The following is a 17236-nucleotide window of genomic DNA, read 5'->3' as shown; positions in this document are numbered from 1 at the left end:
AGCACAAACCATCTCATGGCTAGCCAATTTCCCACAAGCTGAAGAGGCTACAGACACAACAAATCTTGTCTTCAGACTAGCGTCTATCTTCAAAGTGTCCTTGACAGAGAGACAGTGTGAGAAAATGTAAATGAACTTAGCCAGCTACCACTAAAAGTTTCTAAAATCTAGGACAAAACTCACAGCTAGGTTTCTTCTGATCATGAATAATATGTGTCTAACTTCCATAAACTTCATTAAAATCCTAACTCTAAAGTTGACTGTATAACTAGTTAGTAGATAAGCACTATGTTTTTAATTTTTGTATTTAAATAGAGGAAAGTCCCTTAGAATGAAATTTTTATCATATTATTGTTGCAATTCAGTTAAATCACAAATCACCACAGGAAAATAAGAATGGGAAATAAGGGTAATAAACAAATAATCAGGAAAGATTAAGGAAGAACTGAACAACAAGTGAATAGCAGAAAAGACTAAGTCATCCATGGAAAAATCCCCACTCAGCAATGCAAAATGGAAATTGTTTCCCAGAAAATTCAGTTCCCCACCAAAGTTAGCAGGGGAGCCTTATTGTCTTCTAGGGCCTGCCCTTGGAATTGTGCCGTACCGGTAGGTATCCCCTTGTTTAGGAGCCTGCCCTTGGAATTGCACTGTTTAGACAGGCCCCCTTTTTCTGGTTAGGAGCTTGCCCTTGGAACTGCACCATTCAGGCAGGCCCCTTTTTCTGATTAGGAGCCTGCCCTTGGAATTGCACCACTCAGGCAAGCTCCCTTCCTCGGCTCCTGTATTTTCTCGGCTCCCCACGACCATAGGTATCGGGGTTTGTTTCTGGGTTCTCTATTGTTCCATTGGTCTATCTGTTTTGGTACCAGTACCACACTGTCTTGAGGACTGTGGCTTTGTAATATTGCCTGAGGTCTGGGAGAGTTATGCCATCTGCTTGGTTTTTATTCCTCAGAATTGCTTTGGCAATTCTGGGTCTTTTGTTGTTCCATATAAATTTGGTGATGATGTCTGAGTCAGGTGCTTGGAACAATTCTAATTTTAAAACTGTTTCCAAAAAGTAAATTAAAAAAATTAGAAAGGGGAAAATCCCTTAGGCAAATCCTATTGCTGCATGAGGAAAGATCTATGTGTCAGAGTTTAAAGGTATACAGAATGAGTTGTATGATTCTGCAACAATTGTAATACATCAACACATTGATAATAGCCACAGTTTCAGTGTATTGAAATCATGTCTGTCTAGATCTTTGCATCTATATATAGTGATAAAACCTGGAAACTACAAGAAAGCTATCTAATCACCATTGCTAAATATATACTTTTTCTTTTTGCTTTGTTTTTCAGGGCTGCACCCATGACATATGGAAGTTCCCAGGGTAGGGTTTGAATCAGAGCTACAGCCCTTGGCCTAAGCCAGAATCACACCAGCATGGGGTCCAAGCCGATTCTGTGACCACCACAGCTCAAGCAACATCAGATCCTCAACCCACTGAGCAAGGCCAGGGATTGAACCTGTGACAGCCTGGATCCTAGTTGGATTCATTTCCACTGTGCCACAACAGGAACTCCCAACTCAGCTAAATATTAATGAAAGGTTTGGTGGTTTGTCTGCTCATTAAATAACTGGTATCTGGCCTCAGTTGGAGAATGAAAAACTCAATAGGGCTGGGTTTTATTCACAAAATCTACTTAAAAGTTAGATACAAAGAAAAATGATTGAAAATACTATATAAATTCTCATACACATATGATACAACAATATTTCCTTCAATAAGGATTTCTACAACATGTTTAATAGGAACCAACAAAGACGTTATGTTAACTGTCCAGTAGATAGTTTCACTCTTTATTTTTCAGACAACATAAGTTTTCTTCAGAATCTGTACATATGGCTGTGTGATGTTTTCAAAAGGTCACCGGTAGATCTCAGTCGAGAGGCTCTCCAGTACACAGAATCAAGTTCGGCAGTGGCTGGAGAGAAAAGGAAAGAATGGCATTCTTTATCTAAAATCCTTTCTAGTTAAATAAATATAAGGGAGTTAAAAATAACACAGACCTTTCTAAGTGTTAAGAAGAAAGAAAAGTATCTACATATGATTATAGCACAAAACACACGATGACTATTTGACCATTTGCCCATGGTTACATGCTGAGCTCACTGCTCTGAAGGCCAACTCTCAGAGCTTCTGGTTTTCTCACTCCTCATTCAGTCAGTCAACAGCCATGTGCTAAGGTACTGTGACAAGCACTGGAATTACAAGTGGAAGGTGACACAGGCCACCCTGTATAGTCACATACTCTAAACTGGAAAAATAGACAAACAGGCCATTTCCATACAGAGTCGTAAGTCCTGTGACAGGTACAAAAGGACATGATCAGAACCCAGAGAAGGGACATCCAACTTGGTGTCAATACTGTCAGCTTTTGTGTGCAGGTGATATGGAAGTAGATACCTGAAGGACATAGCAAAACTATGGGAACTGGAGGGAAGCAGACACAAAGAGCAGAGGTGAGGAAGAGCTGTTTGGAATTGTCAGCAGTCTATTTGACTAGATGCCAGACAGAGGAAAGGGGCAGAGGAGGGGAGGAGGGAGGTAAGGTGGAATGCTTGCTCAGGAACCAAACTGACTTGGGTGTTTTTATTCCATGCGAAGGAATTTGGAACTTTTCCTGGGGGCAAAAGCTAAACCAATGACAACTTTAATGACAGGAAATTCAAATGTCACCCGCAAGTGGCAAGTGAAAGCTGCATGCATGAACTGTGATTGCCTGAGTCCAGGTTTTTAATGGCCTTAATCAGTACCAGAAATTTGAGAAGGTGGTGACCCCATGTTTTCTGAGAACAGTGTCAGTGTGCAGGTTGACAGGGCCATGAGGAAGGCAGAAATAGAGAAAGAATAGAGACACAAAGAAAAAGAAACAGACTTTGTGAGAATTTGTTGAAAGCTAAGGAACATGATGCATAAATAACAAATGGGTATATTTTTCATTATGAATGTGTATCATTTTATACTTTTAATGTGATGTGCATAGGAAAAATATTTAATGTAGTATCTGTTACGCAAACAATGGGAAGAGTTGCCATTTACTATTTACAGTTGATTTCAGAAATCAATGCCTAAATTTAATTCATAAATTTTGACAACATACCTTCTGCTAGTTCTTTATTCATATTTTCTTCCATCTCCCGCTGACTCTGAAATAAGTCAAATGTTATTTATAATGTTGAAGTTAAACAAGAGCATTATTGTACAAATGATATATAGCTTATGAAATGTGGCCTGTAAATAATACTTTCAGAAGAGATCTAACTTGGGGATTGCTCAAATAGAAAAATCATCACATCAAGAAAATAAAATAAATTCCTATTTCGATTTTAGCTAATGTAGAACATACATATGTAATGCTATTTGCATTAATCTGATGAAAAGTAGAATAAATACTGGTGTATTGAATATACATAATTTTAAAGGCTAATGCTTGATCATTCTGGTACAAAGATGTTTAAACAATTCAAATCAAATTTTACACTGCATTACTTTGCCATTCTTAGAAAAACTTCCCTTTATTAAAGTTTAATCAATGGATTTTTCCTTAAAATGAGCTTTCCATTTTTATACTTTTATGAAACTAAAATTTTAAGGTCTGTTCCATGGTAATAATTTTTCAACATAGAATCTTAAATACCTAAAATGAAGAAAGTGGTTCTGTTATAACGTCATGTGAAAATTTTAGTGGCAAAAACAAAAAACCCCAAACACCTGCTTGAAGAAAGGCATAAGAGAGGGGCTAAGCCAGTTTTCACCCTGGGTTTCTGATCATGACTTTCTAGAATTAGAAACAAGAAAAAAAATATGGAATTCTTGAATCATAACTCTGGAACTTTGTTTCCATTCTAGAAATGAGGGCTGGCTTTTGGGAACATCTAATTATATTTATCCACTTCATTCTGAAATGCCTGGGGATATTTCAAATTATATTGCACATGCCTCCACCTAGAGCATTCTTTTTATTATATATTTCTTACAATAGGCACCCTCTCACTCAACAGGATCTAAAATAGTACACTGTGGTGATAAGGATAACATGATAGACAACGCCCTCATCAAGTGTACTTGCCAAGACAAATGTTTACCTTGCATATTTTCCAACATTTTCAGACTGTTTTCCATAGCAGTTTTTTTTTACAACAGCATTATAGAGAGGCCTAATAAAGTAAGTAATGTTGCAGCATTCCTAGATAGGTCTTGTGAAAGTCATAGCTGATAGCAGGTGAAAGGAGAAAGCTTTACTGAAATAATTTCATATCACCTATACAATTTTTATATTTTTATAAAATTACTTTATAATAAACACTATGCTAAAATGTAAATCACATTTTACACATGTTGGATTAGGGAACTACCAGTGTAAGATTCCTGTCTTTTCTGCCCAAAGCTCTTGTCCTCAGTGTGTACTTTTGAGACCTTTACATTGATTTCTAGATAAGAACTGTGTTCAGATGAAGGAAGTAGTTTAGTCCAACTTTAATCAATGGAATATACCTGCAATGTTCTTTCAACTTTTCATTTCACAAAACCAAAGAAAAGTGAGAAAATTAGATAAGAAAACAAGGAATCTGCAGGCTGTAAGTAAAGATTTTTAACTACAAGGCTGCCCTCTTAACCTGTAGTTTCCATACTCTCCCCATTGAAGAAGAAGGGCGGGCACGTCAGGATTGAGGGCCAAAGAAGTTTCAGCTTCAGAGTCTCCTTCCCTCCTTTGGCTGAACAGCTCTATGCTTGTCTCTGTTTTATATAATACAGTTTCATGCAAAAAAAACATTTTTCAGAAAGAAAGCTTCTTTTTTTGAAAAAAACTTAAGGGAGGAAAGTGATTTAGTTAGAACTTAATTTGACAAGAGATAAGTAAGGAAGGCTTAGAGAGACTGCAGTTTGCCTGGGGTCACAAAGCAAAAGGTCTTCTTGCTCAGTCTAGAGTTGTATGACAGCTCCTTCCTCAGATTAGGGAAAAGGACACAGATTTTAAACTAGAACTTAGAGAAAATTGATATGGAAGAGTGTCATGTAGCCAAATAATGTTTGAGGTATGGGACATGAAATGGTAACTTTCTAACTAAATCCTATGTTTTAAAGGCATGGACAAGAGTAAATTATATGCGGTCAATATACTCAATTTCTAAAGCGCACACTTTTTTTTTTTTTTTTAACCAAAGGACAGGGAACTTGAAGGAGAAAATCTTTAATGATATTAAGCCAGCTGAAACAGAGATTCTTCCATAAAAGAATATTCATTTCCTCCAAATAAAAATTGTTTTACCAAAGCCAGTCATCAAATCAATTTCCACCTTGGAGGTAATTTATGGCCATATTTAGACTATAAGACAGATTTTTCTTGATTACTTAGTGTCCTTCTCTCCAATCTCTACCATTATCTGGTATATACAAGAGAGAGGAGCTTAACCCCAACTGCAATTTAAATCCAGTCAGAAATTATAGGCAAACTTCATTTCCTTGGCCAAAAGGTTCCGCTTGAGGACTTACAGCTCTTCTACCCTCCTCAGGAGAGGAAAGGAGATTTACCTAGTGGGTGAGTTTGTAGGAAGGAATCTCTTCTTTGAAAAGATGTGTCTGCCCAGAGCACCTTGAATTTGGGTCTCACATCTGTAGGAAGCAGCATGCCCCTGGTAGAGGTGTCAAGCATTTGCTTCCTCCCTTGAAGACTGGGAGGCAAAGGGCCCAATTGGGGAGGAAGAATCCCAAAGCCCACTGTGGCTGCACATCTAAACTCCATCCTACAATTCATCAATATGTGTTAGTGATGAGGCTACTTAGCTGTTCACCACCTGCCTGACTCCTTCTCACATTCTGTCCTTACAAGGAGAAGTGCCATTGGCTAGCTACCTCACCACAGTTCCAGCAAGGACGATGACCAGAAAACATTCATAGCAATGTTTTCTTCTTCCCTGACATTGTAATTAATGTACACTGTTCAAAACAACCCTTAGTTTTCTTGGAGTTTTTGGTGGGTTTGTTTTGTTTTTCTCTTTCTTTTTAGAGCCACAGCTGTGACATATGGAAGTTCCAGGTTAGGGGTCAAATTGGAGCCACATTTGGAACTATGCCTCAGGTTAAGGATCCAGAGCACCCCCAATCCCTATTCTGAGCCAGGGAGAAGTAGGAAGGAGTATTTTTGACAGAGAAATATAATAGAGTCAATCACAATACAAAGCACAACAAGTACAAATATACGTCCATTCAATCAACCATAACATATTCCTGTTAAATGAAATTTGAGGTAATGGGCTGGAAAATAAGGTTGCACTCTCTTTTTGAGACCAACTTGAGAAAAGCATACATGCCATACTCAGAGACATACACATTCATTTCCAATAAACCTTCTGTAATTATTGATGCTTTTAAGTTAAAATTTGACGTCATTCTTATTTTGAAAGTTATAAAAGTAAACGCAGCTAGGGAAGTATAATAAAATCAAGCCATGTAAACCACTTCATTATCCAGTTGTAAGTAGGTTCCCATGTGAGGAAATTACACTTGTTAGTTTGTTAGCACTAAATAAGTCTATTTTGCTGCAGAGGAAAGTACTGGGGAAGACTTTGTTGATTAAGCTGTGAAAAATGAAGTCTAGGGAGCAAAAATAATGAAAAAGGACTGGAAGAAATTCAGTAATTACCCTTATCTTTCAAAAGATAAAATGCCTGCTCACTGGTCCATGTGGACAAAATGAAGTGGGCATGCAGGGTTATATAGAGTACAGAAGCGAAACAATAAACAAGTTTTCTGAACTCTGCCTCTGACTTCTGAGAAGCTAGCTTAACTGTTGTGATTGTGTGATCAGAGTTAAACTTCAGCGTGAAAGGCACTGCCTTGGTGATGTAAACTGGAGGCTTATTTCTTCAAGGAAATGTGACTCAAGATTCTGTTGAGACACGTTGTTGTGTCATGCTAAATGTTCATCTTTAAGTCAGAAAGCGAAAGACAAATACCCTATGAGGTCACTTCTCTCTGGAATCTAATACATGGCAGCAATGAACCCATCTATAGGAAAGAAACAAACTCTTGGGCATGGAGAACAGACTTGTGGCTGCCAGGATGGAGGGGGAGGGAGTGTGATGGAGGGGGGACTTTGGGCTTAGTAGATCCAGACTGTGGCACTTGGAGGGGAGGAGCAATGAGGTCCTGCTCCACTTCGTTTTTCAGCTCCTTGATCAGAACCCACCCCGTTCTGACATTTGAGACAGTATGTTAACTCCTCTCAGAGGATTATTTTAGGTTTTCCAGTAGAAACAGTTACATCCCTAGCAATTCTAGAAGGCCCCTTCCTTCTAAGTCTGACTGAGAATTCAGAAAACAATACCTGCATAAGAACTTTTTTAAGGCATCCTATCTATAGTGATTATGGAGACATGTCTTTGCCTCTTGAAGGAATATTTTTTTTTTTTTTTGGCTTTTTGCTATTTCTTTGGGCCGCTCTCATGGCATATGGAGGTTCCCAGGCTAGGGGTCCAATCGGAGCTGTAGCCACTGGCCTACGCCAGAGCCACAGCAACGCAGGATCCCAGCCACGTCTGCAACCTACACCACAGCTCACGGCAACGCCGGATTGTTAACCCACTGAGCAAGGGCAGGGACTGAACTCGCAACCTCATGGTTCCTAGTCGGATTCATTAACGACTGCGCCATGACGGGAACTCCTGAAGGAATATTTATTAATCTCTCTTATTAACTCCAGCATGATTTGACAAAGAAGGCCCCACAAGGGAGCTATGTAACCTTCAGAAATACAACATTAAGTTTAAAATAAACTATTTTTTCAGTTTAAGTACAAATACTAAACAGTAAACACCTCTTTCATCCAAAAAAATTAAAGCATACAATTCCTCAGCAATTCTTCTCTTGCATGACTTCCGTCTTCTGCACACAAACCCTCGTTCATCTTCATCAGTAAAATGATGCATGTTATGATTTTTGGGGTGTCAACTAATGAGACAAGTTTAAGTTTGTATCCTGCTTATCTACTGACTGAAGTGTATGATGTACATTTTATTTTTGTAACCTAGAGTCCAGTTTCAACACTGAAGCATTCAGACACAACTTAGCTGCAGTGCCAAGAATCTTAACTTTGCTCTTCTATGATTTGTTATGACATGAAGCCAAGTGAGGAAACAAGTTGAAACATCATTTAAGGAGGGCCCAAGCTACTTCATATCAGGAAGATCATGAAAACACCCTCAAAACCATAAACCATGGGCACTGCTCAAAGTGGCTATTTTAATAGCATTGATACACAATGAAATGTCCTTGCAGTTTACAGATGCCCCATCATTGCCATCTTAGACATCATTCATCTAAGTCATGGCAAGACAGAGACGTAAGTGAACCTCATTTAAAAAGTTTACATATTGACTTTATTTAACTATATATTTAGGAATGTACTACAATTGCTCATCAGCAAGACATTTATAAAAATTGAAATAAAAATGCCACCAGCAAAACAGCAATTAAGAATGTACTTTCATGTAAGAAAATGATCAATGTTTTAAGTTAAACACAGACATGAGGGAGTTCCTGCTTTGGTGCAATGGGAAGGGGAGCATCTTTGCAATGCCAGGATGCAGGTTTAGCCCTGGACCCCACAGTGGGTTAAAGGATCTGCATTGCCTGACCTGTGGTATGGCCCCAACTGTGGCTCAGATCTGATCCCTGGCCCAGAAACTCCAAATGCTGCAGAGTCACCAACAAGGAAAAAAAAATAAAGAAAAAAACATAAACAGAAATGAACCTTTTATTTTACTTTATTTTTATGGCTGCACCAGGGGCATATGGAAGTTTCTAGGCCATGGGTCAAATCAGAGCTGAAGCCAATGGCTACACCACAGGCAGGGAAACACCAGATCTGAGTCACATGTGTGACCTCTGCCACAGCTTGGGGCAATGCCTGATCCTTAAGCCAATGAGCAAGGCCAGGGATTTAACCTGCATCCTCTCCGACACTGTGCTGGGTTCTTAACCCACTGAGCCACGATGGGAACTAAATCTGTTAGTTTAGTGTTAAAGTTTACTTGATTCATGCAAAGGCTTTATCATGGCTTCCTTTAAGCATGAAACATCCATGTGTGGTTAAGTGCTTGAATGCCAATCAGTCACTTATGCTGAGGGGTAGAAAAACTAGGGTGCAACAGAATTTGAAACTTACTATCAACTATGGCCAAGCTGTAATAAAGTATGCCAAACATCTGAAAGTATATATTTGGTTATTAGGCAATAATATTTAATTTCTAAAATAGCATCTAAGGAGTTCCTGTTGTGGCTCAGCAGTGACCAAGCCAACTAATATCTATGAGGAAGGGCTTTGATCTATGGCCTCCATCAGCGGGTCAAGGATCCAGGGTTGCCTGAGCTCTGATGGAGGTCACAGATGCAGCTTGGATCCTGCACTGCTGCGGCTGCGGCAAAGGAAGCTTCCATATGCTGCAAATACAGCCCTAAAAAGAAAAAAAAAAAAAGCATTTAAATGCAGCTTTTCAAGAAATTTGAATTTGTCAATGTTACATTTATTGAAGAAAGTTGATAGGTATCTCTTAAAAGGAGAAATCTAGGGACTTAAAAATTACAAAATTTGTTTTCTTTATTAGCACAAATATTTATGGCCTTTACTAAGTGTGCCTAAGTCGAGTCAGAATTAAAAACACAAATTACATCAGAAATCTGAAATGTAAGCAAGAAAGGATAACGTAACTAACCTTCATCAAAGCAGTCACAATGCTGTCAAATGAAGGCCGTGAACGTGAGGTAGAAAACAACAAGGTTTCTCTTGTTGTAGTATTTCCTCTGAACCCAGAGCTATTATGAATATTTTCAGCACCAGGTGGCTCCAGGACAGGACTTGTAGTAAATGTTTGGGGTAAAGACCTGTTCTGCTCTTTCTCCATCAGACGTTTCACACAGGTTTTAGCCAGCCTCCGATTAGTCCTGTGAAGTCTGCAAAATGCAAATTTCATTCACTTCATTTTCCTTAGATGGTGATAAACACTTTAAAGTAGAGCTTTGCCTTCACAGCACCCTCTAGGGATGACAGCAAATATCATAATCAAGAAAGTAAATGTATCAAAAGCCAGAATGTGACCCTTTTGGTTTAAGGTATCATCTTCCAAAAAATAGTTAAACTTGATAACATTCCTATTTATAGGAAATCCAACAAGAAATTTTATAATTATATCGCTGTCTACATGGCAAAGCCTCTAAAGCACTTAGCTTAGGATTCTGTTTTAACTTACTTGTTTCGTTTTTTTTCCAGCGACTTTCTCAATTTTAATTCTTCTAGGTAAAGTTGCTTATATTTTTCCAATTCTGTTTTACAAGAAGATTCATGAGAAGTGTTTTCTTTGGAGCGTTCAGATTCCAGATATTGCGCTAAGTTTTCTTGAGATGCTGTTTGTGTCTAAAGCAAATTAAAAGGAAACATTTAAAAAATAATTATAACCTGAGTAACTCTAGTATATTTACTCACTTAGTTTGGAGTCAATGATTGAGAGTGCAAATGTAAATGTGTTGAAAAGAAGCTCTGCTTTAAAGTGTTTATCACCAATATTAACTGAATTATATCTGAAGTATAAAATTAAAGGTGATTGCTGCTATATTAGTACTCATGTCATGTGATGACATAAAGAATCATAGGATCAATTTAAAATTTAAAAAATTGAAAAATGCACTGCATGAGTGATCCAAGAGTACAGTACAAGTTTTCAATCACAATAATTTCTTATCCTCCAAACAGCCTTGTATTATACCAATTGGTGTGATTTCGTCATCTCAATCATTGTAAGCTGAAAGTCCAACTTACTGATAATAATGATGGAAACTGGAATAATTTAAGGGAGAAAAAATGCCATCTTCCACTCAGAAATCTACAAAACCAACTATTAGAAGAGAAGCAGAGGAAACACATAAAATGTATACATCCATGTTGTAATTTAGAATGAAGTGAATTACAGCACATTAAACATCAATAAATTAACCTGCAGGAATAAGGTGACTTTTGTTAACTGTTCTTCTATCTCCTGTCTTGCTCTTTCTTCAATCTCCTGTTCACAGTGCTCTACCTGACTGCGTTCCACCATATTCATTTCTATGTGACTCTTGAGGTTTACTACTGCTTGTTCCAGTGTCTGTTTATTCTCCTCAAATTGTCCACATCTCTTCTGCGTTCTTTTCATACATAATAATTCCTGTTGAAGAACTTGATTTTTGCATCCAGATGTAGACATTGGGAACATGCAGTTTACTGCTGTGCTCTCGGATCATCACTCTGACATGACAGAGTGAAGAATAATAATGACACTGAGTAATACAGTGGAATGAGGGAAGTGGGCTGAGAATAGCTTAACCCACAACCAATATCACATTTTGAAATAAATTCAGTTACAATAAAATTCTATCTACACTGTAGAATTTCAAACCACTGAGAATCACAAAAATAAAAGCATTCCTGTCATCATCTATTACACAACATTTACACTTGATTTTATATTTTATGTGTCTGTAGTTATTGCAAATCTTTCCTCTGTAAAATGACTATAAGTCATCTCTTAGTAAAAAGTCTCTTAGTACTTCCCCCTTATCTTAGCTGTCATAATTTTTAAGGAAGTTGTAGGGATACTGAATTCTTTAGAGCTGAGTAAATAAATGGCTCCCAAAACAAGATTTGGAAAACAAGACTCTAAGGAATGAATCTTTTTCATCTGGATTCTAATGCCATAAGCCTTTTTCAGAACTACAAATAGTTTATGCTCATTTGACATGCATTCCAAGGAGAAATGTTTCACAGGGTTAAGGAGAAATCATATCTCCCAGAGTAAAAGTTTAGTGAGATGATGCACACAAGTTTTCTGAACCAAACAGTGCCTCGAGGTTTGTAAGACTTGTTACTTTCCAGAAAGTAAGAGAACAAATGAAACCAAAACAAACCAAAGCACTCACTGGTATTTCAGTGATGCTGAGTTGAGAAGGACTAATTGGCTGTAGGTACAATGATGTAGTGAAGAGTAAGGATAAAAATGCAAGGGCTTTGCAAGATGGTTAAGGGAAGACTGATGGCCCTTGGAGAGGCTGACAGTGACAGCTTCTCTCTTGGCAAGGGAAGAAGATGAGACAGAAAATCAGAGGAAAGGGGACTCATGCTATGCAACATTTGAAAGTGAATCAATGAGAAAGATAATCCAACAAAAAGATGATTAACTATAAAGAAACCAGGACTCACTGGGTTCAAATATCTGTATCCCATTTACAGCACTTCCATGTGTCCAGCTGTGAAATACAATGAAAATAAAGAAATGGCTTCTGGGCTCAGATCACACCTATGGTGACACCAGGAAACCATGGTCTACAGATGAAGCCAAGATTGTAAATCCCCTTGTTAAGACCTTGGAAAGATTTCATGTCTGCCTCAAATTCTATGGAAGATATTAAAGCATAAGAATTGAGAACTTCACAGGAAGCTCAAGGTGAAGAGCTTGCTTCCAAAAGATTCATGTAAGGGCAGCTTTTGCAATGGAATGCACCCCAATAACATTCACAGGAAACTCAAAGTTTTAAAGAGAACTGTGGAAGTAAAAACACTGCTACCACCATTGGACTACAAGAGACCAAGAATGGTGGGTGTGTGGGTGGTAGATAACTTGACCCCTTATTTCCCACATCTTCGTAGCGAGAGGACTGTAGTCAAGGGGCTAAACACTAAAAACCACACCCAGGTACCTCAGCTGTATCTGTAGCTGATGAAGATGGTACAATCTGGGACTTGAGCCTGAGCCTGACAGCATCATAATTGAGAGTTGTGGGAGAACTGGGTAGGAACATGTGTCTTTTTGTGTGTGTGGATGGACCATAAAAAATTGTGGCCAGTGAATCGATAAGGCTGGTTTTTAAATGTAAAGATAAGTTTTAGAAAATCCAACTTATAATCCATCTTGTAAAAAAGGTATGACGTGGGGCAGCCTTAAGTGGCTTGCTCCTATTGAGCAGAATATGGGGGACATGATGCTGTGTGAACGGCAAGGCTAGGTTGGAAAAGACAATACAGCTTCTCCTTGGCCCTTAACCCTGGATGCCAGACCCCTCTTTTGAAGGAGCTCAGGCCAGAAAGAGACCCCAGGTGTTCAAGGCAGGGGTTGCACTTGCCTGGCCCAACCAAAGTTTAGCGAGATGATGCACACAAGTTTCCTGAACCAAACAATGCCTCATGGTTTGTAATTCTTTGTAACTTTCCAAAAAATAAGAGAACAAATGAAACCAAAACAAACCAAAATAATCACCAGTATGTTTTTTTTTTCATTTTTTTATTACTCAAATGAATTTATCACATCTGTAGTTGTATAATGATCATAACAATCTGGTTTCACAGGATTTCCTTCCCACAGCCCAAGCACATCCCCCCACCCCCCAAACTGTCTCTTCTGGAGACCATAAGTTTTCATTGTCTGTGAGTCAGCATCTGTTCTGCAAAGAAGTTCAGTCTGTCCTGTTTTCAGATTCCACATGTCAGTGAAAGCATTTGATGTTGGCGTCTCATTGTATGGCTGACTTCACTTAGCGTGATAGTTTCTAGGTCCATCCATGTTGCAAAAAATGCTGGTATTTCGTTCTTCTTAATGGCTGAGTAATATTCCATTGTGTATATGTACCACCTCTTCTGGATCCACTCCTCTGTCGATGGACATTTAGGTTGTTTCCATGTCTTGGCTATTGAAACTAGTGCTGCAATGAACATCAGAGTACATGTGTCTTTTCGAATCATGATTTTCTCTGGATAGGTGTCCAGGAGTGGGATTGCTGGATCAAATGGTTGTTCTATTTTTAGTTTTCTGAGGAATCTCCATACTGTTTTCCATAGTGGCTGCAGCAGTCTACAATCCCACCAACAGTGTACTAGGGTTCCTTTTTCTCCACACCCTTTCCAGCACTTACTGTTTGTAGACTTTTGGATGATGGCCATTCTGGCTGGTGTAAGGTGGAACCTCATAGTAGTTTTGATTTGCATTTCTCTAATAATGAGTGACACTGAACATCTTTTCATGTGTTTCTTGGCCATCTGTATGTCTTCTTTGGAGAACTGTCTGTTTAGATCTTCTGCCCATTATTGGATGGGTTTTTTTTTGTTTGTTTTTTGTTTTTTTTTGGTATGGAGCTGCAGAAGGTGTTTATAAATTTTGGAGATTAATCCCTTGTCAGTGGATTCACTTGCAAAGATTTTCTCCCATTCTGTGGGTTGTCTTTTTGTGTTGTTTAGGGTTTCCTTTGCTGGGTAGAAACTCTGAAGTTTGAGTAGGTCCCACTTGTTTGTTTTTCTTTTTATTGTCAATACTCTGATAGGTGGATCTGAGAAGATGTTGCTGTCGTTTATGTCAGAGAGTATTTGGCCTATGTTATCCTCTAGGAGTTTGATAGTGTCTGGTCTTATATCTAGGTCTTTAATCCATTTGGAGTTCATTTTTGTGTATGGTGTTAGGGAGTGTTCTAATTTCCTTCTTTTCCATGTGGCTATCCAGTGTTCCCAGCACCACTTATTGAACAAGCTGTCCTTTCTCGATTGCATAGTCTTGCTTCCTTTGTCATAGATTAGTTGGCTGTAAGTGCATGGGTTTAATTCTGGGCTTTCATTTGTGACACTGAGTTGGGAAAAACTAATTGGCTGTAGGTACAATGATGTAGTAAAGAGTAAGGATAAAAATGCAAGGGCATTGCAAGATGTTAAGAGAAGACTGATGGCCCTTGGAGAGGCTGACAGTGACAGCTTCTCTCTTGGCAAGGAAAGAAGATGAAACATAAAACTAGCCAACCACTACCACCACCAATCAGACAAGTGAGTGAACAGACCTTCAAGTGATTCCAGCCCCTGGCCTTCTTGCTCCCCTAGCTGAAGTTCATGGGAACAGAGGCCACTGTCCTGGCCATGTTCTTCCCAGTGTAGAGTATGAACAAAATACATGCTGTTCATTTAAGCCACTACATTCTGGGAAGTTGTTAGGGAAAAACAGATACACAGGAAACTGGATTAAAAATGATGATAAGAAATATCTCATAAATACAGTAGAAACTGGGCTCCTATAATCAAGACTCTAATAAATGTCAAGATTACTTTAAGGAGTTCCCACCATGGTTTAGCAGGAATTAATATAACATCCATGAGGACGTAGGTTTGACCCCTGGCCTTCCTGAGTGGGTTAAGTATCTGATGTTGCTCAGAGCTGTGGTGTAGGTCACAGACATGGCTCAGATCTGGCATTGTTGTTGCTCTGGCATAGGCTTGTTCTGATTTGTATGTAGCTCTGAGTTGACGCCTAGTCTGAGAACTTCCATATGCTGTGTTTGGCCCTAAAAAGACAAAAAAAAAAAATTCCAGATTAATTTATCAATGAAGAAAAATCTGATGAGAAGAAGCAGATATGTAGAAGAAACACTTAAGAACTATGGAGAAGGAAGTTTTTTAGGGTGCCCTTTAATTACAATTTGTTATAAATAGGCACGTGCACTACCTTAAAAGGTCTCCTCAAGATTGAGGCTAAGGAAAACTTGTAAGCAAGGAGGCACATGAGTTGAAATACAGTACCTGAAAAACAACTAGAAATAGTCAGTATAATCACCAAAGTCAGACTTTTTTTTTCATAATCAGACTTTTTAACTCATGTAACTGAAATTCTAGAGATAGGCAGCTTTGAGTATTTATTAATCGAGCACTCAATCTTCATTCATGTTCCTTTCCCCAGGGGGGAAATAAACCCTATGGAAGCATTTTTAATTTCCTCACTAGTAAAGCATTTGTAGTGTCCTTTGGTAGTATTTAAGTTAAATACAATTTTCTCTCTACTTAAAGCTTGTCTGCATGAGGAGGTAACACTGTCTCCTCTTATTTCTACCACAATGCTTCTCCATATCATACAAACAGTCTTTGAAACTGTGAAATACAAATTATGGATTTATTATTTGTTTCTGATAAATTGATTAAATATTGCCTGTGTTTTTTGGGGGAGTGCATCTGGGCCTGGGATTGAACCTGTGTCACAGTAGCAACCTGGGCCACTGCTGTGCCACAAGGGAATTCTCAATATTATCTGACTTTTTAACAGCTGCACTCGTGAATACTTTTCTTTGGATGGCGTGAAATATTTATTCCATTAATTATGTATTAGTTATAGATACGGCTCTGCATCTCTTTCTTTTGAAGTAAAAGGAGGTGGAAACAAGGATCTCTGAGTTCTGAGAGCCAAGAACACGATCAGGAAGAGTGGTGTACACCAGAACCAAGTCAGAAGAGGACTGAGTTGTGACCTGCAAGATGACGGATTAGAGAGACTTTCCACGAGGAAAGCTGACAGCACAGACTTAAATCTCCTCCTCCCAGATGGTGAAGTTTATGGATGAGTCTATGAATTATAATGAGTTAAACATAAGAGCACACATAGAGGACCAAAGCAGCAGATCCTGTGACTAGGATTTGATAAAAGCTGGAGTGAAGTGGGAGGCACTGGGTTAGAGAAGTAGTTCTGATAGAGGGCAGAAGAGAAATGGACTTTATCTTTGTAAGCCTACTTTCCATCATGACATGGAGTCAGCAGGCCTAATAAGCTAGCCACACTTCCTTCAGAAGCAGAAAATCTCCACAGCAGTAGTTAAATATCATCCCACTACATTCACCTTCTAATAGTACATCAAACAAGTATTAACCTGAAGGATGAGTGGAAAAGACTCCCCTTAAAATCTGACAGTACTGGCACTTAGCACTGGCACACTGGCGTACAGATCAGTGCGTTACCACTGAGGATCTAAAAAGAAACCCTCACAGTTACCGTCAGTTGACTGTTAGTAAGAGGGACAAGTAATTCCATTTAAACAAATGGTACTGGGACAACTGGGTATCCACACAGAAAAGAATAAAATGAAACCCCTACCTCATACCATATGTAAAAATTAATTCAAAATCCAAGCGCTATAACCACAAAATTCTTTAGAGGAAAACATAGGTGTTATCTTCATGACTGGATTTGACAATTATTTCTTAGATATGACACCAAAAGACAAAAAATAGATCAACTGAACTTCCTCAATATTAAATACTTCTGTGTTTCAAAAGACACCATCAAGAAGCTGAAAAGGCAATCTTCTGAAGGCGAGAAAACATGAAAATCCTACATCTGGTTAAAAAAAAATTGTTAACC

General features: G+C 38.5%; 1 protein-coding gene across 1 annotated transcript in view; it reads right to left on the bottom strand.

Moving 5' to 3' along the window:
• Positions 1 to 291: 291 nt before the first annotated feature.
• Positions 292 to 17236, bottom strand: part of LOC110258846 (ankyrin repeat domain-containing protein 26) — an 82677-nt gene continuing 65732 nt past the window's right edge. The window contains 4 exon segments of the mRNA XM_085004472.1: positions 292 to 1974; positions 3154 to 3199; positions 9767 to 10004; positions 10301 to 10464. Of these exon segments, the coding sequence (XP_084860598.1) occupies positions 1877 to 1974; positions 3154 to 3199; positions 9767 to 10004; positions 10301 to 10464 (546 nt within the window). The 3' untranslated portion in view covers positions 292 to 1876.

The sequence above is a fragment of the Sus scrofa genome, chromosome 17, assembly GCF_054392235.1.
Source record: "Sus scrofa isolate SSC_HxYL_T2T_F1_AM1 chromosome 17, Sscrofa_HxYL_maternal_Yorkshire_Landrace_v2.0, whole genome shotgun sequence".
In the NCBI taxonomy this organism is placed as follows: domain Eukaryota; kingdom Metazoa; phylum Chordata; class Mammalia; order Artiodactyla; family Suidae; genus Sus; species Sus scrofa.
This window is presented reverse-complemented; position numbering and strand designations above follow the sequence as displayed.